Source organism: Elephantulus edwardii, unplaced genomic scaffold (genome assembly GCF_000299155.1).
Source record: "Elephantulus edwardii isolate Elephantulus edwardi_28Jun2011 unplaced genomic scaffold, EleEdw1.0 scaffold00216, whole genome shotgun sequence".
Taxonomy (NCBI): Eukaryota; Metazoa; Chordata; class Mammalia; order Macroscelidea; family Macroscelididae; genus Elephantulus; species Elephantulus edwardii.
This window is the reverse complement of record NW_006399966.1, coordinates 66,544-92,266: the sequence shown is the minus strand read 5'-3', so window position 1 is coordinate 92,266 and position 25,723 is coordinate 66,544. Positions and strand designations below refer to the sequence as shown.

The 25,723-nt window shown below is 42.6% G+C and overlaps 1 protein-coding gene across 1 annotated transcript in view; it reads left to right on the top strand.

Moving 5' to 3' along the window:
* Positions 1-25,723, top strand: part of MAP3K3 (mitogen-activated protein kinase kinase kinase 3) — a 102,934-nt gene that overhangs the window by 69,157 nt on the left and 8,054 nt on the right. Inside the window, exons 8-10 of the mRNA XM_006897868.1 lie at positions 6,811-6,931; positions 23,315-23,448; positions 25,006-25,042. Of these exons, the coding sequence (XP_006897930.1) occupies positions 6,811-6,931; positions 23,315-23,448; positions 25,006-25,042 (292 nt within the window). The remainder of the gene's footprint in view (positions 1-6,810; positions 6,932-23,314; positions 23,449-25,005; positions 25,043-25,723) is intronic.

The window sequence follows — 25,723 nt, the reverse complement described above, 5'->3', positions numbered from 1 at the left end:
CACAGAACCTTCTCTTTGTCTAAATAAGATTTTGTTTATAATTCCTGAACTCCAATTTCTACTTTAAAAGCCTTGATTTCTACTCTTTTTTGTTGTTGTTGTTGTTAAAAAAAAAAAGATACTTCAGCATGTTCAGTATTTCTTGCTGCTCTAGGCCTTGGACTATCAACTCTTAAAGACTAATCTAAAAATACATTTAATTTTATCTTTGTGTTCTTGACCTTAAGACTTTTTAGTCCCAGATCTATCCCATTATCATAAACTAACTTAAGGCTAACTTTTTGGGTTTTTTAAAATCACTTGACAAATTTAATTCTGTCTGACAAGACTAAGCTTGTGATATTCTCGTCCAGATGTTGCTCATTTCCCAGGTTTTCCATCAGTGAACTTGGCATTTTGTTGACTACTATTTTTTTTTCTATAATTATATTTTATTAATTTTCATAAACATTTACAGAGATTTTGGGCTTCCACTCATTCATTGTTACACTATTCTCTTTACCCTCCTCCCAGTTTGTTCTTGTCCAAATGCCACAGTGCTTGTCAAAGCCAGTTCTGGTTAATCTTCTTTGTCAGTGTATCCTTTGCCATTCCCTATCACTCCTCCCTGAGAGAGACTTCACCCTGAGTCATAAGGAAAAGGGGATGGCGTATTCTCTTAGCTACTTCCTGCTGAAAAGGGACGCTGTGGGTTTCAGGGTGAAGATCTTCTCTCACTACTCATTAATGCCAACTTGTCGAGACCCTGTGTGCAACAGAATGAAACACTCCCCAGTTCCTGTGCTATACTCACAGTTGCTCTTGTAGTAAAGTATAATTATAATTCTAAACCAGCCCACACTGCTGTTTTTACTGTACCAGTCCATTTTGTTAAAGGCCTTTGCCCTTCCCTGGGGACTAGCCTTTCATGGTAACATGCCCAAAGTATGTGAAATAACATTTCACCCTCCTTGCCTCTAAGGGGCACCCTGGTTAGTTATATATCTCTTTTAAACAGTTTTCTCCCTCCTCTGTTTCAGTGCAGTATACATTATTGAACCCATCTTACTCAGTCTCTCCCCAACCCCAAGGACAGTCCCATTCTACAACAGTGGCATCATGTAATATTTGTCCTTTTGTGACTGGGATATTTCACTCAGCATAATGTTCTCCAGAGTCAACCATTTTGAATAATATTGCATGAGTTCCTTGTTTTTTAATGCAGCATAGTATTCCATTGTGCGAATATACCACAGCTTCTCTAGCCATTCGTTTGTTGATGGGCACTTAGGTTGTTTCCAACTCCTTGCTATTGTGAACAAAGCTGCAATAAACATGGGTGTGCATATATCTGCTTGGATGTCAGCTATGGTCTCTTCAGGGTATATTCCCAGTAGTGGAATTGCTGGGTCAATTGGTATCTCTATTTGCAACTTTTTGAGAAAGCGCCATACTGCTTTCCACAGGGGTTGCACCATTTTACACTCCCACCAACAGTGAATCAGGGTTCCAGTTTCTCCACAACCTCGCCAGCATTTGTTGCTTGCTGTTCTGTTAAATTTTGCTATTTTGACTGGGGTGAAATGATATCTCATAGTTGTTTTAATTTGCATCTCTCTTAGGGATAGGGATTTTGAGCATTTCTTCATGTGTTTGTTTTGTTGACTACTATTTAAACTCATATTATCAAATGTAATCTAAAATTCTTTTCAGTCTTTTAAAAATAATGGGACAGATACAGAAAAATAGAACAAAACTGGGCAGAATAAGTATATATTCTCTTTCATCTGTCCCACATTTAGAGATAATAACACTTCACATCTATAAAAGTACTTTCATATCTCATGCATCTATTACAGCAACTCTCAGGGGCCCAGGGAAGGCATTTGTTATTTCGAGTCTACACCTGGGGCACCTGGACATAGACTGGTGTGCACCAGTGAGATAGGAATTGCGACAGAGCTGGTTTGGAATCAGCTCCTCTGACCTGTGGTCCAGCACCCATTACTTACCATCCAGGAAAGAGATCTTAGAATGTTTGTTGGGAAGTCCCACCCAAGTTCCTCTACAGTTGGATGTCGTTAGAAGCAGAGCACAAAGTATAATGTCCATGAGAAAAGCCCCTCGGCTGATGTGTTGTACTGTTCTCTATAGCTCAGAAAATAACTGACTTAGGAAAGGTGCAGGAGAAGAAGAAAAACTTGCAAGTGGTTTGAGCTACTTTTAAGTGTGAATAAACTAAAAGCTTAGAACTCTTTAATCAGGGAAGCTGCCTAACAAACATAACAATCAAAATCTGAAAACATTGAAGAATATGGATAACACAGATTTTTTTTTAATCAAATCTTAATTTAGATAAACTTTCTTGACTGCTAGGCAGTAGTTTTGGAACATGAAGGAAATAATTAGTATATGAACATGAAAACCATGACATCAGATTTCTTCTAAGGAGTTCTGATCAAAAGCTGTCCTCTAATCCAAAAGGCATGTGGTTCAAATCCAGCTGCTCCATGAGAGAAATATAGGCAGTCTCTTCCTGTGTGATTTACTGACTCTGAAAACCTGCTGGAGGGTCAGCTGTGAGTCAGTTCTATTCAATGAATAACATGAAAAACAAGATCTCTTCTAAAGATTTATAGTGTCAATCCCCTCCCCCTCCCCCAAAGCCTTAATAAAGGTCTTTGGCAGCAGATTTGCCATTGCAGTATGGCATTTGATTTCTTTATGACTGCTTCCAGGAGTGTTGATTATTGACGCAAACCAAAAATTAAATCCAAAAAAAAAAAAAAATTAAATCCTTGACCCTCCCCCCCAAAAAAGAATTTAGCATATCCATAGATGGTTCTTTGTTTTCCCCCCCATAGATGTTAAACGATAAATTTCATTAAATAACCTGGACACTCAGAGGACTATCATGATCTTCATAGCCTTCCTTGCAGATATCTCTTGGCACCCCCTTAAAGCAAGAACTGTACTAGGTGCTGTTGGTCAGATTGCTGACTTTAACTTCCATAATTAGTATAGAACTAATTGTTGTTGCTGCTGTTTGGTGCTATTGAATTAACTACTTCTCATGGCAACCCTGTGAACAACAGATGAGAACTTTGCCTTGACCTGTGCTATCCTCCAGTCACTGCCATGCTCAGGCCCATGAATGCCTTACTTGCCAGTCCATCTTGTAGGGTCATCATCTTTTTGTGTTGACCCTCTACTTTTCTCAGAATGATGTCTTTGTATGGAATGTTGCCTCCTTGACAACATGCCCAAAGTATGTGAAATAACATTTCACCCTCCTTGCCTCTAAGGGGCACCCTGGTTGTACTTCCTCCAAGACAGATTTGCTGTTCTTTGGCAGTTTAGTGATTCATTCCTCTTCTCCAGCACCACACTTTAGAGGCATGAAGTCTTCAGTCTTCTTTATCCATTGTGCACTTGCACAAGTGTGTGAAACAGTTGACAATTGGTTGGGTCAGATGCACTTCAGTCTTTAGAAGTAAAACCACCCCCATTTTCTCCTTTGAATAGTTGAAACTGCTGGTTCTTTTTGACTCATATTACCACAGTTTTACTGAGTGCATTTTCTGCCTTCTAGTTTCCAGTCATTGCATATCTTTGTGCATGAGTTTCCTATTATTTTTTCTTATCATTTATGTCAGCTACATTATACTGTGTCCACATAGTGCTTCAGTGAAATTTGCATAAAATGCTCAAGTCCTAGGGGTTTTTAAATTGCCTTGAAAGTGTTCCACTAGCTATTTACTTCCTTCCTCTTTGCTCTTCTTTCACTCTGCCATCAAATCAAACCCACCACTGTCAAGTCAATTCCAACTCATAGCAACCAACCTTATAGGACAGAGTAGAACTGCACCACAGGATTCCCAAGGCTGTGGATCTTTCCAGAGCTGATTGGTCTCCCGAAGAGTGGCTTGTGGGTTCAAACCACAGGCATTTCAGTTAGTAAGCATTTAACCACCTTGCCACGGAGTTCTTCATGCTGCTTCTGCCTCTATTTCTTTTTTTCCCTGGCCTATACAATTTATGAGATTGGCACAGGACCGAGCAGAATTTAGGGCTGTTGTACATAGCGTTGCTATGAGTTGCAAGGGACTTGACGGCACATAACAACAACAACAACTTGCAATTTATTCGGGGGATGGGGGCAAGAGAGGCCAGAATTCTGTAGCCAGTCCTCCCACCACCCTCAGCTCCTGCTGTACAAAAGAGTGTTTTACAGCCATCCCATCCTCCTTGTACAGCAACCCAGCCTCCCTACTGTACAAGCTATCAACTCCCGCCATTTGGTCCTTGTTTCAGCCTGGTTTCGAGCAGGCCTGATCCTGAGGCCAGCAGACTGTGGCAGGGCCTGCGCCCTGAGCTGGGTCTGGTGCTGGCACCAATGGTCCTTCTGGACCTGCCCTTTCCTGGTGGAACTCTTCTATTTTTCTTAGTGTCACCCTCCTCCTCCCGCTCTTTCTCAATTCTGAGTCTTACTCAGGTTTCCCTGAATTCCTGCAATAACCTCCTTTTTGTTTACTATTCCTTTCCTTTAAATCAGAGATTTCAAAGATGGCTGAATATTGCAGTCACTTCAGGAGATTTAAATAATACCCATAGCAGAGACTATTTTAGTGCTTTGTGGTATCAGAAGACCTATAGACAGTTCTGATGGGCCACCAGTGTTGAGAACCATTACCTTAAAATAAAGCATGAACCTCACCTTCTCAGACCTTGCTGGTGATGCACCAGCAGGATCAGCATCACCTAGAAGCTTATTCAAAATGTAGACTCTCAGAAGGACCTCTGGTGTCATAGTGCATTACGTGTTGAACTGTTAACCAAAAGGCCGCTGGTTCAAAGCCAGTGGTTGCTTAATGGGGGGCGGGGGGGGGGGAGAATGAGCCTTTTCCTCCCATAGAGTTTTACTGTGTCAGGAACTTGCTGGAGAGTCACTCTGAGTTGGAGTGGACTCCGTAGTGATGGGTTGGGTTGTGTTTGGTGCTCTCACCCTAGACCTCCTGAATTGGCCTGCATGTAACAAGATGCCAGGTGATTCCTATTCACATTTAAGTTTGAGGGAGGCGAAGAGGATGAAGCTTTGTCTTTCATACTTTGGACTTGTAGCTAGGTAAGGCTATTCCTTGGAAGGGGGCAGCGTGCTTGGAAAGATGGAGGGTCACTGAAGGAGATGACGACCCCTAACACGATGAATTGACACTGTGACTTTAGCAGTGGGCCCGAGTGTGTCAGAGGTGATGAGAATGGCACAAGATAAGACAGGGCTCAGGTTAGCTGCTCATAGGGTCACTATGAGCCATACATGACTTCACGGCACCTAACAACAACAGCAACAACCCTGAAGCCTTCATCGATTCCCTTCAGCTGCTTTCCAGCTGGTTGCCATGACTTCAGCCTTTCCTTTGCCATGACTTCAGCCTTTCCTTTTACAAATCTATTTTTGTCTTGGCTGTTAAACCTTCTTTCCTATCTCATATTGCAGAATTTAAAATTGAGACTTTATAGTTATATTCTTTGGTGCATTTCAGGTTCACATTTTCAAGATTTGTTGGATTGCTGCTATGTTTACAGGGTAATGATGCTCACTCTGCAGCTCTTCTCTGACTGGAGAGCTGTGGCCTTCGTTTGCCCTCCACTGACCTGCTTCCCCAGCGTGTGGCTTTGGCTGTTTTTTCCTTTCTGACTCTCAGCGGAGAGCTATTGCACATCTGAGGCTTCAGCAAGAACATTTACTTCCCCTTGGTTCCAACTTCCCGTTAGAGCAAGACAGTTTGTCAGGACAGCCCTGCATGTGATAAAGTCTGGCTTGAGAGGCTTAAAGGAGGCAGCTTGGCAGCTCAGTGCACCCCTGAGAGTGGGAAGCTTTTTTCCTGAAGAACAGGATATGGAGTTTGTTTAGGTCAGACTTTTTTCTTCTCCCCACAAGACATTATTTTTTAAAAAAATAAGAGCAGAGGTAGAGACACAAGTAGAAACTTTCATCCGAATTGTTTATAAATCCTGAACTCCAGTTCCACTCTGTCATGCTATGCTTATTTGTAATCCTATCCCCACACCAGTTGCTCATTTGAAGGCTCATATTTTAAGCCTGTTCCTTCAGGGGTCCCCGTCATCTCTCTAGGGTTCACCTGCAGCTTTGACTGGATGAATATAGAAGTGAGGGATGGGGGGCGATTGCTGACCATGCTCTGAAATCCCTTTTCTCTGGGAGGGTGAAGGTAATGTCCTCCTTGGTTGAACTTGATCTTGAGATGATTCTTATGTCAACTTTTGTAAGGTAAAGCAAGTGAGATGATTGTATCTCAGTTTTCAGGGAGTGATTATGATTAGGAAAGTAGTAGCATAGCAACTATTTTTTAAAATTCATATTTATCAAAGTTTCTTTTAGGTTGCTGTCATCCTCCATTCTGACTTCCCCCCCCCAGAGCAGGTGATCTCTCTGCTGAAATAATTTCCTGCTATTCTTCCCAGGCTCTCTGGAGACTTTTATGTGAAGATACTTGCAGATCTCTTTCTGTTGGGCAGATTATCACAGGAGTGCCTGTTACTCCTCCATATCTGGGTCACCACCTATTAAATTGGGCCATGAGGTCTCAGGGCTCACATACCGCTGAAACTGCAAAACTACGTCAAGCAAATAGTGATTATACCAAGACAGATTGGAGAGTGAGGTTTGTGGGAAAGTAGGAATGCTTGTCTATTAAATAACATACCGGTGGCCGAGAGCACAGGGAGTCCTCAGGAAGCAGAAGGGAGGGACCTTTACAGGCTTGCCTGCTTAAGACCTGTCTCAGTCTTTTTCTTCTTACCTTGCAGACCAGTTCCTCACCCCACTCTGGAGTTTCCAGGCAGGTCCGGATCAAGGCTTCACAGTCAGCGGGGGATGTAAATACTGTCTACCAGCCCCCTGAGCCCAGAAGCAGGCACCTCTCTGTCGGTGAGTATTTATATTGTTTCTGTCATCTAATTTGTCTGCCTGTGTTTTAAAAACTCAGCCAATATTTATTGGTTGAAAATAGTTATCAAACGTTCACTAACTATGACTCCACGCAGATTTATCTTCTGTGCCTTTATTTGGGGAGGATGGGAAAGAAATGACGAGGGCAGTGTCCTGACCTTCAAGGAGCTTGTAACATCATGATGGAATAGTGTGATAAAATTCCATTTAAAGGCCTCAGAGCTCATCAAACATCTGCTTGAATACCTCTGTTGACAGTGACAAGTTGCTTCATTCTTTTTCTTTCTTGGCTGAGCTACCCTCATTCTTGACCATTCTTTCCCACAAGGACTGTGGACTAGTGAATTCATCTGTCAGGCCCAAGGCTGAGCTTTTACTTATGTTTCTTAAAGAATCCTTATGCTTCATACTGACCGATGAATATCAAGTTGTCTAGAAGGGCAGAAACTATTGGCATAGTATATGTAATTGACTGGCTAACAAGAAAGCATTATACCAGATCACCCAAACTAGCTCTGCATCCTAGTTCCCAGAGTCTGGGAAAAACACCCATTTCTTAAACTTGGGCTTTGTGGAACGTCTGGCCTTATCACACACTAGGGTTGAGCCTGTTGTCCTAGTGTTGCTGAGAGCCTTGCTGCCTCTAGGAAGCATGTTTGCTCTTCACCACCAAGGTGGAACTGAATTGAGCTAACCTGCTCTCTGAAGCTCTGGGCTGAGTGTGCTTTGGCTGAGCAAGTCCTCTCGGAAGGAATTTCAGGAAAAATCGGAAGCACTGTTCCACCTCATGAAACAATTTCTGGAACCCAGGCAAGCATTGAAAGTAGGCTGAAAGTGTGTGTATGGGTTTCTGATTTTTTTAACATTGTTGATCATTGGTGGCCATGTTTTTAGTAAGATGATTGTGGAGAAAGTGCCAGCACCCCAGCAAGGCCATCTCTGGCCTTGGAGTCAGGTGCTCTGGAACCTGGAGAACTGTCAGCTTAGCCTCTGTTTAAGAGCCCTCATAGAGATTGAGTTGGGAGAGGGTGACCTTGTTCATGTGTAGAATAAATAACTAGGAACTGACTGAGGTGAGGCACTTATTGGACCTCTGGCTTATGGGTAAGAGTTTGATTTCTGTGTGGAAAACTGTCTTTGACTCAATTCCAAGTCATGGTGGCCATCCATCAGGTTTCTAAAACTGTGTATCAGTAACAGGAGCCTCATCTTTTTCCTGGAGAGTGACTGGTGGACTTGAACTGCCAACCTCTCAGTTAGCAGCTCAAAACTTGATTCTTTGTGTCTCTATTGTACTGACCCTTTCCCCACATTGTAAGGGGGAAGGAGGCGGGGTGCATATTTAGAATTTTTCTGACTGGAAATGCTGAGGAATAATTCCATGAAACTGTTTCTGATGTTAATAGAAATTGGACAGCACACGTTTCCAGCACATCTAGGTTCTGGTCCCTTTGAGCAAGTGTAAATGCCAGCTGGTGACGGGAAGTGGCAGGAGATACAGGGCAGAGTTGCAGTCATCAGCTCTGCCTAGGAGTATGGAGACGTTCTTCCATAGAAGAATGTCAAGAGGGGATATAGGATGTTCTTAAGCATAAGATAGAGACAGTCTGCCAGGCACCATCACAAGGGAAGTGTGGTGGGTTCAGAGAGAGCCTTGGGTAGCTTGGAGCATGTGGAGGTTAAGGCTGCTGTGGTGAGAAGGGAGCAGAGCCTGCGAGCCTTTATAGAGCCCAGAAAAGTGAGAGGTTATTTCTATCTGAAATGATCTGGAAAATACATTCTAGGGACTGTTGTTGTTGTTGTTGTTATGTGCCGTCAAGTCATTTGCGACTCATAGCGACCCTATGTACAACAGCCCTAAACCCTGCTCTATCCTGTGCTAGTCTCATTGCCTCCGACACTCCCATCCCGATTACCCCAGTCACTGAATCAATCCACCTCATAGAGGGTCTTCCCCTCCTGCGCAGTCCCTCCACTCTGCCCAGCATGATGTCCCTCTCTAAAGACCTGTCTCTCCTTACAACATGTCCAAAGTATGTCAGGCGAAGCCCCAGAATCCTTGCCTCCAAGGAGCAGCTTGGTTTAACCCTCTCTAGAATGAATTTTAAAACTTAACAAAAGATTTACACTGGCAAAGGTGAGGAAGGTGGGCATTCAGGTTGTTTCTGGAGCTTTCACGTACAGTTCAAGTCCATACTGACTGATTTACTTGGAGGAAACAGAGAAGGTGCTCTTGAGCACTTTCTGATGGATGAGCCTTAACCACCTCTCCAATGAAAATGTTTGTTTCTTGTTCCCATCTTCAGTATAATGCTTTTCTGTCATTCTCCTCATCAAACTGCAGTTTACTCATTTATTCACTAAAGAAATTATTGCCAGAAACATAGGAAGCAAAACAAACCTGTGGGAAGAGAGACGTTTGTCATGATGTGATTAATATTTCCATGTAAGCTCTGACTAAAGATGCATAGCATTATGAGAGGGAGTGCTGGTGGCGCAGACCACAGGGAGTTGTGTTAGTAACACAAAAGGTGCACCTCTGGTGCTTCAAATCCAGCAGTGGCTGCATGGATGAAGGATGAGCAGTGTTCTCTCATGCAGTTTACAGTCTCTGAAAACCTGCTGGAGGACCAGCTGTGAGTTCTGACTCAAAGGCAATGAGTTGAGTTTTGTGAGAGTGTGTAGCCTGTACTGTGACCTTATCAGGGTCAGAAAAGCCTTAGACACTGATTGGAAGTCTGAGGATAATTACGCCCAGGGGATGTAGGGAGAACTACAGGTGTAAAAGCCTGAAGGGAATTTGAGGTGATGGATCTGAGAGACAGAAAGAAAATAACAGAAACCAAACCCATTGCTGTTGAGTGAATTCCAACTTGTAGTGACCATATAGGACAAAGTTGGACGACCATAATCTTCATGGCAGTAGACTACGCATCTGTCTTTGCCAGAGTGGCAGGGAAGTCAATCTTTTGGTGGAGCTTGGCTCTTAACCACTATACCACTTGAGTTCCTTGGGGGGTTGGGGGGGCGGGGTGCAGATTACTCATTTATGGGTCCTAATGACTCAAGACCTAAGAAAGGCCAGAGCTGAGAAACACTCTGATGGCTCACATGTCGAAGAAGGCAGAGCCTTACAGACACTAGTGAAGATTTTGATCCTTTTCTTGAAAGCAGTGAAAAGTCACTGAAGTATGTTTAAATGAGGAACAATGGAGTGTATGATATATATAGGCTTGTGTTTTTAAAAGTTAGCTGTGGCTACAATGTGGAGAGTAGATTGGAGGAGCAAAAAAGGAGCAGAAGAACCGTATTAGATGACTGCATTGATCTGGGGAATAAGATAAAACCCTGGATTAGGATGGTGACTATAGTAGAGATAGCCAAGAACCGGTTGATTTGGAATGAATTTCAGAGATGTTAAAAGGTAAAACTTCTGAGGACATGGCATTGCAGTGTTCTCAAATTGTGATGTGAGGACTCCAGGAAACTCCTGAGACTTCTTCAGGGGTGTGTAGGGTCAAAACTATTTCATAATACTGAGTTGTGGTCAGCCTTTTTCATTCTCATTCTCTCATGAGTATACATTGTTTTCCAGAGGTTATGTGCTGGGGATGATGTCATTGCTCTCATGGCTAATGGAATATATATATAAGATTAAAAAAAATACTGATAGATATTATCCACATAAATCAAAGCTCTTTGGTGTTCTCATTGTTTAAAGTGTGAAGGGCTTCTAAGACTAAAAGATTGGTTAGAACCACTGTGGTCTTGGATTAAATTTTCACGTCTATGGATCTGTGTCAGTGGCACTAAGATAGGAATGCTAGAGGAGGATCACTGTTCAAGGGCCAGAAAGGCACACACTTAATGTTTTAGATGTGCTGAATTTGTAGTGACATTGAGACAGCCAAGAGGAGATACCAGATGGGCATCTCTGTCTCAGAGGGGAGAGATCAAGGCTAACGGAGTGGAAAGTAGAGTAGAAAGAACTTTTCTAATTGAAGCCTTGAGCCAAAATAGACTCTGAAATGTAGGCTCAGGAATCCATATACTTGGTGGCCAGTTTGAGAAGAATGGACCTCACATAGCACAGAGAAGCAAGAGGAAATTGAGGAAGGGTGTAAGGTGGAAAACTTAAATGAGGCCAGTTAAGGGGGAAAGGATGGACCAGGGATGGGAGATGCAAGCTTGTCATTCTCACCCACACGTCTGAATGCTTTCTACGTGCTGGTGCAATGTAAGACCATCTGGGAAAGAGGAAGAGATAGGTTCCAAAATAAAAGTTTGAGGGACGCACAGAAGGACAACAGAAAAGGAGTCCCCTCCCCCCCCCAAAAGCGGCTAGTTTGTAAGACTAGTCTTACCACCCACTTTCTCTTTTCCATCAGTGTTAACTCTCGTTGCCATTGAGTTGGAACCAATTTGAGCTGACCCTTTAGTAGGTTTTGGGGGCTGTAAATCATGTGGAAGGAGATTGCTCATCTTTCTCCCTCAGGGCTTCTAAATTCAGACTGCCAGAAAGGCACTGTCTTTTGGTTAGTAGCACCACTCTATACAGATTTTATCACCAGAGTTCCCTTAACTAGGTAATGTGTTAGCTTAAAGAGAAACCCCTTGAAGAGCTCGCCAGGCAAGACTGATGAGATGATTTCCCTGTGCAAAGATGCTCTTCTTTACATTTTTCCCTATGGAAATTCTCCTGGGAGACAGAGCCTGCATGTCATTTCTGGACTTGTCCTTGAGGTATCCGCATTCTTGTTTGGTCTGGTGTATTTTCTTAAGTGCCTTGTTCTTACTCTATCTTTCTCCCTTCCTTTCTGTTGAGCCCTGTGAAAAAGGCCAAATCCCTCAGGAGTAGGTAGCTGAGGAATGAAGAGAGTCAAGTTCAAAGGGTTTGGCAGTGAAGGGAAAACACAAAAGAGGTGGACTAGTGACTTAAGGAAGCAGCAGAAATAAGGTCAGAGTATGTTAAGACTAGAGATCTGAGCATGTATATGAAGTCTTGGAAAGGGAGAGATTGAAGTTGGTAAAGAACCATCGTCAAGGGGGAGCTGACTCCTGAAGAAGAATAAATGCCCAAAGGAGAGCCCGGGGAGAGGTTTTCTGACACCTTGACAGTGAGGATGTCTCTTCCTCTGAGAGTTGTTATTGTTAGTTGCCATCATGACCCATAGTGACCCAATGAACAATAGGTCGGAATCCTTTCCTGTCCTGTGCCATCCTCACCATCTCTGATACACTCGAGCCCATTGCTGCAGTCACTGTGTCAGTCCATCTTATTGAGGATCTTCCTGTCTTTCACTGACCTTTTCTGGGAATAGCTTCTCGTAGCAACATGCCCAAAATAAAGGATGAAAATGTAGACTGGAGAAAGGCAAGGAATTTTAAAGGATAAGGTGACTTACAGTGAAAACAGGACAGTAAAAGAGGTGTGCAAAGTACGAACACCTAGCTCTGGTCCAGGTGTGAACTCAGGATGGAATTCAAAGACTGCAGCAGCAGGAGCCAGAACAGCTGAGCAAAGTGGTCATCTTCCTTCACTTCTAAAGTCTTTTCCTTCTCGTTTTTAAATTATTCTATCAGATGAGTCTAGAAACTGATCATGAGAGCAGCGTCAGAATAAAATTGGCATTTTGGAGGTTGAGACGTCCAGAGTGCCCGGGGGTCTCACAGGATGAAGATGTTGAGCAGCACCGTTTGCACTGCTCAGTCCAGTCCAAGCGTTGTGGGATGCATGGGGAAATGATTGGTTAAGATTTTCTGCGAGGAAAGAAAAAAGCTGTGATCCCCTTTTCCACCTGCCCCCTAGGAGTGAAAGGGATTTAGAGAAAATAGTTGATGGCAAAGAAAGGCTGTGTCTTTGCACTTGTAGTGACCTGCACATTAGCAGTGACCCACAGCCCTAGAACTCCCTGTGGAGGCCACTTCCTGGCTACATCAGCTTCCTGATGAGGAGGCTCCTAGGAGAAGGGCTGGGATCAGGAGTCTGCCTTTCAGCTTTGAGTCAGAGTCCAGAGCAAAGAATCAGCACACCCAGGGGAGAGAGTTTATCTCTGACTGTGCATCTTTGGGTTGCGGAGGCTTAGCAGAGAGCTGGCAGGCCCTGGGTGGACGCAGAAAGCCACAGCTGAAACCTTGCGTGGTATGCCCGAGCCTTCGAGAGAAGTTCGAGATCACACTGAACAGATGTCTGCCACACTGTTCCTTTGCTGCAGCCTTTGGTGAGAAGAAGTCCCTGGCCCCTCACCACCTGATGGAATGCTGTGGTGTGATGAGGCTGGGCTGCCAGGGAAGGATGGCCCACAGAACCTGCTGTCTTTGCCTGTATATACTTTCTAAGATCTGTAGAGTGGGTTGAGCCTTAAATGACACTGTGATTCATATCCTGCTGAGATTTGCTCCTATCATTGACGGTGAATATGTGTACATTGGTGAGAATGGCCCATGATCCTGCCCTGTCTTGTCTCATTTGATCTTGACTACTATTATGTGCCTCATTGGCTCCCTCTTTCTGAAATGAAGATAAAAACAAAACTGAAAATGCTCTGGAGTAGTTCTGCCAACTCCTGGTTTTTCCATTCGCTTCCTCTGATAGCCATTGGTTTGGGGAGACTTCCCTTTCCTGCCCCAAGCCGTGGGCCTGTGCACAATAGCCCCTGGCCCACTGCCCATCAGATAGCAAGGCTGGCGCTCTGCAGGCAGCAGTGTGTATTGGAAAAAGTGAAAGTCTCTGGCTGGAAATAAAAGCTCAGAACGCTGTGCCTTTCCCCCCACCCAAGCCTCCTGGCCTGTTGTGCTGCCCTTTTGTGAGCTAGTCTCATCCCACCTGCAAAATCAGGGGAGAGTTCAGTGGCAGCTGCTGAGGAGAGAATGGCATTCAGATGACCATGGGTATTTTATTGCAGGTGTAGCTGGTCATTTCCACGTACCAGTCTTAGGGCAGTTCTTTCTGTCTAGGTATAGTTGTGACCAGTATCTGAGATTTCATCAGTAAGTAAGAGTTTGTCTTTCCCTATGGTCTACTCCTTATAGGAAGCCTTTTTATTTGTTCTAGTAAAATGTGTAATACTTCTTACTACAGATTGTACTGACTAGTGTTGAGCTTCACAGAACAGAGTCTAACTAAGTGGTGGTGGTGGTGTTTTGGCGCATGTACCAGATCTGACTGGTACAGGAGGAGATTGTCCCTCCTTCTCCAGCAGAGCATCTGGTGGATTCGAACTGTGCACCTCTGGTATTGCAGTGCAACTTCTTGCCACTAGGCCACCAGAACGTCCTAGTCTAACTAGGTTGGTTTTGGTTTTTAATTTTTTAAAATTAATTTTAATGAAAGTTTACAGAGACTTGGGGTTTCCATTCATTCATTATTGCACTTTTCTCCCTGCCCACCCACTACCCCTCCAGTTCACTCTTCTCTAAAAGGTAAAAGAAAAATTCTTTCATTGTTATACAATCCCTCCCCTCAAGACCACTCCATTGTGCAACCTTCATTCTGGACTCCTGTCATGACAATAATACCGAATCATATATCCCTTTTAAACAGTCGTCTCCCTCATCTGTTTCAATGTAGTAGACATAATTTATCCCATTTTTCTCAGTCTTCCCTCAATCCTAATGTCACTCCTGTTTTACAGCAGTGGCACTATGCAATATTTGTCCCTTTGTGACTGAGATATTTCACTCAGCATAATGTCCTCCAGGGCCACCTATTTTGTATGATATTTCATGAGTTCCTTGTTTTTAAATGCAGCATAATATTCCATTGTATGAACATACCACAGCTTCTCTATCCATTTGTCTGTTGATGGGCACTTAGGTTGTTTCCAACTCTTTGCTATTGTGAACAATGCTGCAATAAAAATGGGTGTGCATATATCTGCTTGGGTGGCGGTTCTTTAGGGTATATTCCCAGTAGTGGAATTGCTGGGTCAAATGGTATTTCTATTTGCAACTTTTTGAGAATATGCTGTACAGCTTTCCATAGTGGTTGCACCATTTTATACTCCCACCAGCAGTGAATAAGGGTTCCAGTTTCTCTGCAACCTTGCCAGCATTTGATGTTTGCTGTGCTGTTAAATTCTTACTGGGGTGAGATGATATCACATAGTTGTTTTTATTTGCATCTCTCTTAGAGCTAGGGATTTTGAACATTTCTTCATGTGCTTGTTGGCCATCTGAATATCATCTTTGGTGAAGTGTCTGTTCATATCCTGCACCCATTTTTCAATTGGGTTATTTACCTTTATCTTGTTGTAGTGCTCAAGTATTTTGTAAATTCTAGATAGAAGTCCCTTGCTTGACATGTCATTACAAAATATTTTTTCCCAGTCTGTGGCTTCCCTTTTTCCCTGTTGGAGAAGTTTTTGGATTTGATTCTTAGAAGGTCCCATTCATCTATTTTATCCTCTCCTGGCTTGTAGAGACTAACTAGTTTTAAGAAGAGATGTAATGTACATTTTGAAATGTGGAATCACGGTCAGAGTATGACATCATGTTCGGAAAGCTAGAGGGATAGCGCAGGAGAGGAAGACCCCAGATGAGATGGATTGATACAGTAAATGGGGCAGTAGGGATTGGTGTGTTGGAATCAGTGAGACTGGCTCAGGACGAGGCAAGCATCAGAGGGTTACTATGGGTCTCAGGCAACTCGACAGCACATAACAACAACAAGAACATTAAAACACAACAGAGTTGGGCTACCATGGGAATCAGCTTAACTGTAATCAGGAAGCCACTAGATCCAGGAGCATGCTATCTTTGCATGGCTGGGGACCCCATACTGGGTCTGTTCTGGTCCGCACCAGTTATTTGCAGGTGCCTGTCACCTGTCTTTTGACATCAACAGGACTAGAGACCAGGGATGTGCAGCAGAAAAACTAGAGGTTTCATGACTGTCCAAAAACAGCTGGAGCCACACAGCCAGCCTGCCAAACCTCACCCAAGTGTTTCTGATGCATTGGACCACCTAGAAAGCATCTTTGTGCTTTTAACTGATCAGCTGCTGAAGTAAGAGAAATCATGCTAAAAGGGTAGAGAGCATCTTGAGTCCAGCCTATTATGTCTCCTGCACAAAGTGAAGGAAATAAATGGGATTCTGCTCACTTCCTACTATGAAACTGTGCTATATAGGTAGATATATACCTATGCCATCACAGTTATAACTTCTAAAAAGATTATAAGGTAGACAAGCCTCCTTATTTTTGCACTTATGATGAGAATTTAAGTCAAAGAACTACGAAGTGGCAGAGCGAAGTTGAACCCCAAAGCGTAGGTTTTTTTTCATTGTGTCCTGCTTGGTTCTTGAGGGTTGTTTTTGTTGGTGGCGCATTTTGCCAACATATAGACTGAATTTTCACAGAACTTGTGGGTTACCAAAATGCTGGGGAGCTAAGCAGCCCTTGTTATCTAGAGCCAGAAAAGGGCTGGTGGTGCAAATGCTGCACTAATGCTTGTAGCAAAAGCTTGAATCACTGTGCTTGAGATTGGTAGGGCCTGAGGGGACCAGTGCTTTTTTTTCTCCTTTTTTTTTAAATGCTATATTATGTGCTAGAATTGGAGCTGACTCATAATGGACCCTTCAGTAGGTTTTTCAGAGGCTGTAAATTGCATGAGAGGAGATTGCCTGCCTTTCTTTCACAGAACAACTGGTGGATTCAAACCACCCACCATTGGATTGGCAGCATAATTTCTTATGCACTAGGCCACCAGATCTCCCTGAGACCAGTGCTTTTGCACAGTTGTTCTGGAATTCTGTGCTGCAGTGGCACAAGAAGTGGCCAGGTACGTGGTTTTCATGTAGGATACTGGGACGTGACTAGAATAGCCTTTATCTGTGGTCCATGTTTCCTCACATCTCCATCTTGTCGTTGCCATGGAGCTTCTGTTAGCCAGATGCCATTTAGCATTCTTGACCTCTAGCTTACAGATGGAAGCAGTCTGAATTTACACTGTGTGAAATGTGACACCATATTTTCCCTGTACTATCCAGAAATCCCCATCTTAGCCTTCCTTCTGTTCCTAGCAGAAAGGCTGTGTCTCCCCTTTCTTGTGTGGGAACTCCCATGCTCTGAAGGGGTCATTCCAGGGAGCAGTGCTGCCTCTGCCACTGAATCACACAACATGCCTGCCCTTTTTGAAATCTTGATCTGAAAATTGCCTTCACTGTTTTCACCATTCTGTTTGTTCATGGCATAGTATCCCCAGACTTAAATTCAGGAGCAGCTTCGAAATCTGCCAGGGCTTAAAAAACTTGGACAAACCTTTTCCTCCATGGACTATTGTTGGAGATCAGTTAAAAGGCATGACTCAGATGTTTCTCTCCCACTAGGGTAAAGGCACGAGTGAGGTATTGAGGTAGGGAATTCTATGGCTCTTCTCAGCACTTTTAATTCTGGCCTTTGCTCTGAATTTTGGTGAAGCAAGCAGATTTTCATGGGTCCTGTGTTAGCCTTCACCGCTGAGATATGTAAGTGCTTGTGGTCCCCATAGGGAGCCTGAATTGATGTCTCCAGAAAAGAGACTAAAAGTGTTTTTGGTGGTGAATTCATGAAAATGTCTTATGCACAAATTGAAATGAGCCATATGTTCCCAGCAACTAACTTTACACGAGAGATAGAAAAAGGTAGCTTCATTATCCTTGCTTCCAAAAAGCACTCCAGCTGCACCCTCTCCAAGACATATTTGTTTGTTCTCTTGGCCATCCATGGGATGTTCAGTGCTCTTCTCCAACACCACAGCTCAAAGGCATCAATTCTTCTGTCATCCTTATTTATTGTCCACCTCTCAGATGCATAGCAAGTCATTAGAAAGACCATGGCCTCAATCAGACACCCCTTAGTCCTCAAACTGACATCCTTACTCCTCAATTTAGAGAGGTGCCAAATGACAGACTTTCCCGGTGCAGTATATCTCCTGATTTCCTGACTGCTGGTACCAAGGATGTTAATTGTGGATCCAACTAAGATGAAGTAGTTAACTGTTTCAGTCTCTTATTAACTGTTTCAGTCTCTTCTCCATCCATCATGATGTTGTCATGAATTGTGTATATGTTTAATCAAAGCTTTTCTGAACCTTCTAATGGTTGAGTCTTTTGATTTGCCTAGTCATTATAGAAAAGGGAAAAGATGCAAATTGTTGGTCTTGCCTTTGTCTTTTTCTCTGAACATGGAAAGCAATAGTCAGAAAGAGCTCTGAGCTAGGAATAGGGACACCTGTTTCCCCAGGTTCAGAATATGTTTTGACAGAAAGCCTGGCTTATGCTCATGGATCAGAAAAACTTACTATTGTAAAAATGGAAATAGACCAAATCCAGTAGATAGATATAATACAATCCAATCGAAATCCTATCGTCATTTTTCTAAGAGATGAAAAAAGTAACCACTAACTTTATGCAGAAGGGAAAAAGACCCCCAGACAAGCAAAGCTCTACTGAAGATGGAAAGCACAGTAGGCCTCCTTACACTTCCTGATCTCAGAGCCTGCTACACAGCCACACTAATCAAATCTGTGTAGTACAGTAGCAGATCTATAGAGTAACAGGAGAGAATTGAGAACCCAGAAATAAATCCATCCACATGTGGTTAGCTGATCTCTGACAGACAACTAAGATCCACTAAGTGGAGAAAAGATAGCTGCTTTAACAGATAGTGCTGACAAAACTGCTATTCCATTTGACAAAAATTGAAACAAGATCAATACTTTACACCATATACAAAAAAGAACTCAGAATGCATCAAAGACCTATGTATAAAACCCAAAACTATAAAGATCATTAAAGAAAATATTGGACCAAACTTAAACCCTAATCAGTGGCATACATACTACTAAATAGAACTCAGAGTGTACAGTCAGCAGAAAAATTATATGATTAGAACCTCGTAAAAATGAAATCTTTATATATATCAAAAAGCTTCTCCAAAAGAGAATCTGCAGACTGGAAAAAAAATCTGAGAAGGGATTAATTTTTAAAAAATTTATTTTATTTTATTTTTTTGTATTTTTACCGTCAAATCAGATCTGACTGGTACAGGAGGAGATTGTCCCTCCTTCTCCAGCAGAGCATCTGGTGGATTCGAATCACGCGTCTCTGGTATTGAAGTGCAGCTTCTTGCCACTAGGCCACCAGAGCTCCCTAGAAGGGATTAATTTTAAAAATTCCATAGAAAATTCAATAGAAAATTCTAGCACCTCCACAAGAAAAAGACAAACAACCCAATTACAAAATGAGCTGAGAACGTGAAAAGACACTTCACCAGAGAAACCATTCATATGGTCAGCAAACACGTGAAGAATTGCTCAAGATCGCTATCTAAGAGATGCACATTGATATAATAATGAAATCCTATCTTACTCCAGCAAAGATAGCAAAATTTAACAAGATCATAAACAACATATGCTGGGTGTAGAGAGATTGGAATTCTCATATACTACTCGTGAGAATATAAACTACTATGGAAAGAAGTATAGCTTTAAAACTTTGGGAATAGATATACCATTTAATCTAGCAGGGCCATTACTAAATAGCTATCCCAAAGAAACAATAGCAGGTCCACAAACTGATTATGTGTACACCCATGTTCATGGTGACATTATTTTACACTAGCAAAGAGTTTGAAACCACCCTTGTGTTCATGAACAGACATATGGCTAAAGAAACTACAAGACATCATACAGTGGAACATTATGCATTAATTGAAAAATGATCAAGAATTTGTGAAACACTGTGTAATACGAATAAATCCAGAACAAATTATGCTGAATTACATAAGTCAGTCACAAAAGGACAATTATGGTGTGGTATAAGGGTGGAGGGACAGCGCAGGAGAGGAAGACCCTGAATGAGATGGATGGATAAAGTAACTGGGCAGTGAGGGTAGTTGTGTCAGAGTCAGACTGGCTCAGGACAGCGTAGGCTTCAGAGGTGGTGTACATAGGGTTGCTATGAGTCACAGGTGACTCGATGGCACATAACAACAACAGACCACTAAAAAGAGGGTTTTTTAAAATTTTTTAAAAATAATTTTAATGAACATTTACAGAGAATTTGGATTTCCATTCATTCATTGCTGCACTTCTCTCCCCGCCCAGCCCTCTCCCCCTGCCCCCCAGTTCGCTCCTCTCTAAAAAGAGTTTTTTAAGTCCTGTTATTTCAGAAGTACATGGCCAGTCCTCCATTTTAGTCTGGAAACTTCACTGACGTCTGTCCATCAAGGGTGATTCTGTTAGTATTTGAAATACCAGTGGCATAGCTTCCATAGCAACACAGAAGCCACCATACACACAGCACAGGAGACTGACAGACAAGTGGTACTTAGGCGAAACCTAAGTATAGACCAAGAAGCAAGTTATCCAGACAGAACAAGGGAACACTGCATGATTTAAAATCCAGAAAGGTTTACATCAGGGTTGTTTTCTTTTGCCATATGTATTCAGTCTATATGCTGAGCAAATTATTCCATAAGCTGGGCCATACGAAGAAGATTGTGATAACAGGAATAGAGGAAAACTCATCAACAACATGCTTTACGCAAATGACTCAATTTTGCTTGCAGAAAGGGAAGAAGACTTGAAATGCTGCAGAAGATCAAAGCCTTCAGTACGAGTTACATCTCAACATCAAGAAATCCTCACCATTGGACAAAGCCAACATCACGATAGATGGAGAAAAGACTATAAAGTTGTAAAGTATTTCATTTCACTTGGATCAACAATCACACTCATGATAGCAGCAGGCAAGAAATTAAAAAGTGTGGTGCACTGGAGAAATCTGTCAAGGACCTCTCAGTGTTCTAAACATTAAGAATATTGTTTTAAAGACTTAATGTGTGCCTGATCCAGGCCATGGTATTTTCAGTTACATCTTACGCATCTGAAAGTTGGGCAATAAATAATGACGACAGACTAATTGATACCTTTAATTGTGGTGTTTGCAAAGAGTACTGAACATCCCGTGAAATGCCAAAAGAACAAACAAATTTGTCTTGAAGAAGCACAACCAGAGTGCTGCTTAGAGGCAAAGATGGTGAACTGTCAACTCACTTTGGAGGAACCAGAGGGTTAGCAGTAGAGAGAGAGGAACACCTTATACAGATGGATTGACACAGTGTCTGCCACAGTGGACTTGAGCTTGACAGAGATCATGAGGATAGTTAGTGCAGGATAGGGCAAGGTTCAGATCTGCTGTTCATAGGGTTGCGGTTAGTCATAATTGACTCAGAGGCACTTAACAACATAACCACTGTTATTAAAAGCTGAGAGAAAGTTTACACACAGAACCATTCTTTGAGTGTTAATAAGAATGAGAAGGGAAGGAGAGGGGAGTTAGAAATACATTGGGTGAAGGGACAGTGTAAGTACATTAATCAGTTACAAAGTTACAAAACAAAATATGAATAAATGGAAAAATATGATTTGTAAACTTCCAAAAAAATTTAACAAAAAACATTTAAAAATGCTTGGCTGGTGACTCATCTATACACTGTGTGTCATTGGTGATATTAGAATGGTAAACCACCCCATCTTACTGCCTGTTGCGGTAATTCCAACCCCTTGTCATCCAGTCACTTCTGACTCTTAGTGACCCTACAGAACAAAGCAGCACTGCCCCTAGAATTTACAAGGTTTTATGGAAGCAGACAGCCACATCTTTCTCCCATGGAGTCATTGGTGAGTTTGAACCACTAAGACTTCTTGATGTGGTAAAAATGCCAGATAAATTGGTTTTATAAGTAAGAGGTATTCTTCTCTTAACTGTAAAATAGAAATTATACCTACTTCCTAAAGCTTTCTATATCTTTTGAGAAATAGAAAACTCCTTGAATCTTGGTTTCCTCCAGTGTTGAGTGATAGATGATAGATGGAGAAAACATTGAAACTGCCAACAACTTCATCTTATTTGAATCCACAATTAACACCCTTGGTGCCAGCAGTCAGGAAATCAGGAAATGTATTACACTGGGAAAGTCTGCAGGTGGGGGTCTCTCCACATTATTGAGGAGTAATGATACCATTTTGAGGATTAAGGTGCTTCTGATTGAGGCCATAGTCTTTCCAAATACTTGCTATGCATCTGAGAGCTGGACAGTGAATAAGGATGACAGAAGAACAACTGAGGCATTTGAGCTGTGTTGGAGAAGAGAACAAACAAAAATATGTCTTGGAGAGGGTGCAGCCAGAGGAGTGCTCTTTGGAGGGAAAGATGATGAGGCTTCGCCTCACATACTTCAGGCATTTGGTAGGGGGCGCTATTCCTTGGAGAGGGACATGATGCTCAGAAAGGTGGAGGATTGGTGAAGGAAAGGAAGACCTTCAACCGGGTAGATTGACACATTGACTACAACAATGGCCTCTATTGTGTCAGAAGGTGTGAGGGTGGTGCAGGACAGGACGGGATTCAGATTTGTTATTCATAGGGTTGCTGTGTGTTGTACTTGACTCGATGGCACCTAACAGTAACATCTTCAGGACTGATAAAAGGAATCAGTGAAATAGCAGATATGAAAATACCTTACAGAATATTGGGCACTTATTAGGCATCTAAAATTGTTTGCCAAACCTCTGTTGGAGGGATGTTGAAGATCAGATGAGGTCATTACTGGAGTGTCAGCTAAACATGAAGCACATCATCAGTGCAGGATAATACTCAGACTCTTCATGACCTGAGGGTGAGAGTGGGTAAAGAACAGGCACAAGAGAGTGGTAGAGAAGGTTGTCGATCCAGGGTGGGAGTGGGTGAAGAGCAGGGCATTCTCTAAAGGGTGAAACCAGTTGCTTTTCCCTGGATCCCAGTCTTTCTTTTTTATTTTTTTATTTTTGTGTGAGTGTTCTGTCAAATCAGATCTGACTGGTACAGGAGGAGATTGTCCCTCCTTCCCCGGCAGAACATCTGGTGGATTTGAACCATGCGCCTCTGGGATTGTAGTTGCAGCTCCTTGCCACTAGGCCACCAGAGCTCCCCAAGGATCCCAGTCTTAAAATAAGACCATAAGCTCAGAACTCGACTGCTGTGTAGACCATTTCTTTTTATTTCTTCCCAGGAGGTAGTAGTGAGAATGGGATCTGTGCTCTAGAGAGAGAAAGAATTAGAAAAAATGCGACAGTATTGAGAGATGATAATGTTCAAGAATTGGTCTGATTGCCTGCTTAAATTTGCTTTATTCTTGTTTTTGTTTCTTCCAGGGTCTTGACCATATGCATTTTAATACCAGCTTTATTTCCAGAGTTAACTTCTAATTAGGAGGGGATTTCATTTGCCTCAAGGAGCTGGACTTTTGTGGCTGTAGTCCATCAGATTCATAGCCGTGACTTCTAGGGCTGTGTCTTCTGGACTTTGGTGTCAGAGATCTTGTTTTCTGTGTTCCCCAGGCTCCCAGAATCCTGGCCGAAGTTCGCCTCCCCCTGGCTACGTACCTGAGCGGCAACAGCGCATTGCCCGACAAGGGTCCTACACCAGCATCAACAGTGAGGGGGAGTTCATCCCAGAGACCAGCGAGCAGTGCGTGAGTATGGAGAACCAGCCTGTGACCTGACCACGGGATACGATGAGGTTTCTCAGTGGGCTGGGGAAGAACTGAGGGGCTTGAGCAGCATCTAATAGTGCTTTATGAACCAAGCCTACCTAAACGTAAATTGGTTTTTTTCTTTCTATACATTGTGTATCACTTGGTAATATTAGAATGACAGACCATCCCTTCTTACTGACTTGTGGTAAACCCAACCCCATGCTGGCCAGTCACCCTGTCACTTGTAACTCATAGTGACACTCTGTCAGACAAAGGAAAACTGCCCGTAGACTTCTCAAAGGTTTTATGGGAATAATAAACTGCCATTATTGTTCTCTCATGGAGCCAGTGAGGAGCTTGAACCACTGACCTTTCAAGGGCTTAACTACTGACCACCAAATTTACTTGCAAGTACAGAGTCTGTTGGCTTTCTAAGTACTAGTTATTTCTTGATAGGTTCCCTTTACAAGGGCAACATTGATTCCTGCTAAGGATGCGATACAGACTGCCTTAGTCTCCTTGGTGCTGGATAAGCACTTGACAAATATTTCCCCTTCTGTGTTTCTCTACTCAGGGTCCCACAAGGCTGCAGTCAGAAGTGTCAGCCTCACTGCAGTCCTTCTCAAATTTGGATTCTCTTCCCAGCCCATAGAGTAGTTGAAAGAATTCAGTCTTTGTGGTCATGGGACTGTTGTCTACATTTTCTTGCTAGATGTCAGTCAAAACTGTTCTTAGCTCCTCAGGACCACTTGTTGTTCCTTTTTAGGTGGGCTTCTCAAACATGGCAACTTGTTTATTCCAGGCCAGCCAGGAGCATCTCCTTCTGCTGTGAACAAACTTGGAGTTTCCATAATGTGACATAATCACAGGAAGGACTTTTCCATCTCTTAGCCATATTCCCTTCACTCAAAGCAAGTCACTAATTCCACCTGTGCTCAGGGGAGGGGCTTAGACAAAAGTCTGGTCACTGGAAGGCCATAGTTGCCAACTTGGGGAAAATAATCATGTGGCCTAATGGACTTGGCAAAAGTGGAGTCTGGCTTCAACTTGAAGTCTTTTCTATGCATTTCCTTTGATTGCAGGAAAAAAAAGATCTGCTTTTATATGGCTCTGCATAGAAGACAGTGACCAGGTATAAAATAGCCCCCAGAAGGAAGGAATACATGGAGGGTTTTAAAAAAATCTGATTCTTGTAACTTTTCTTTGCCCTCTATAGTTCATCTGGATAAAATGATGTTCAGACTCTGTAGGCTCTGAGAAGCCTGTTAGTGGCTTCTGCTCTGTGCTCCTGCTGCCTTCTGGATAATTCATGTTTGGAACCACGGCCTGGAATGCTTTTAAGCTTCATTGTCATTGGGGGTTTTATAAATCAGTCTTCCTTTTTTTTTTCTGCTTGGAGCTGTTCTGTGGGTGCCTTGAGTATAAAATCTCAGAGGTTATAAATGAACTTGATTGCCTTTGGTCACAGTCCTTCACCATGGCTGTGTGCCCTTCCCTTTTTCTTTACTTCTCGGCCCTGGAAGACATTTGCATATCCAGTCCTAATCAAGACAGGTTTTCTTAGGAGTCCAAAAAAGGAGCCCACTGAAGATGCTGGGATCCTTCCCCAGGAGAGTTGGTGTCCTGCCTCTTTAGCTGAAGAGTATTGTTCTTGGAATTGTCCATTACACAGGGACCAGAGTGATGCAGTATGTGGTGAGAGAATGTTCACCTCGGACGTACCTGAGAAGATGTAAAAACTCGGTTTTTATGAAACTCAGCCTTTATAAAAACTCAGCCTTTTCATTAGCCAGATTTAGCTAATAATTCAATCTGCATGCTGTTTTTATGATGAACAGAGACTCTTGTCGAGTTTTTTTATTTAACTTTTCAGCTTGAATTAGGCTAGTGCAGTGCATTTTCTTGCACTTCCCCTTTGACTTCTGCAGTACGGTCCTAAAAAAGAGTTTTTGGGGGTTTTTGTTTGTTTGTTTTTTGCAGCAGCGTCCGTGAGATTAAGCAGGTTTTGCTAGGGCCTTTCTTGAACCACTGGTGTCCATCCTGTGTGGGTTCCTTTTTGAGTTTCTTTTCTTTTCCTAACTGCCCTCACTTTGCCAAACACACACTTGGTGGATCAAGAGAAGTAATTTCTTAGATGGTTTAATTGATTCCAAGAAATCTTGTTTCCTTTAACAAGATTGTGATTTAGTGGAATTTTATTTACCATCCTTTGTGAGTTGTGCTGTTTTTTTCATATGAAATATGAAATAGGTGTGGCTGGAAAACAGACCCT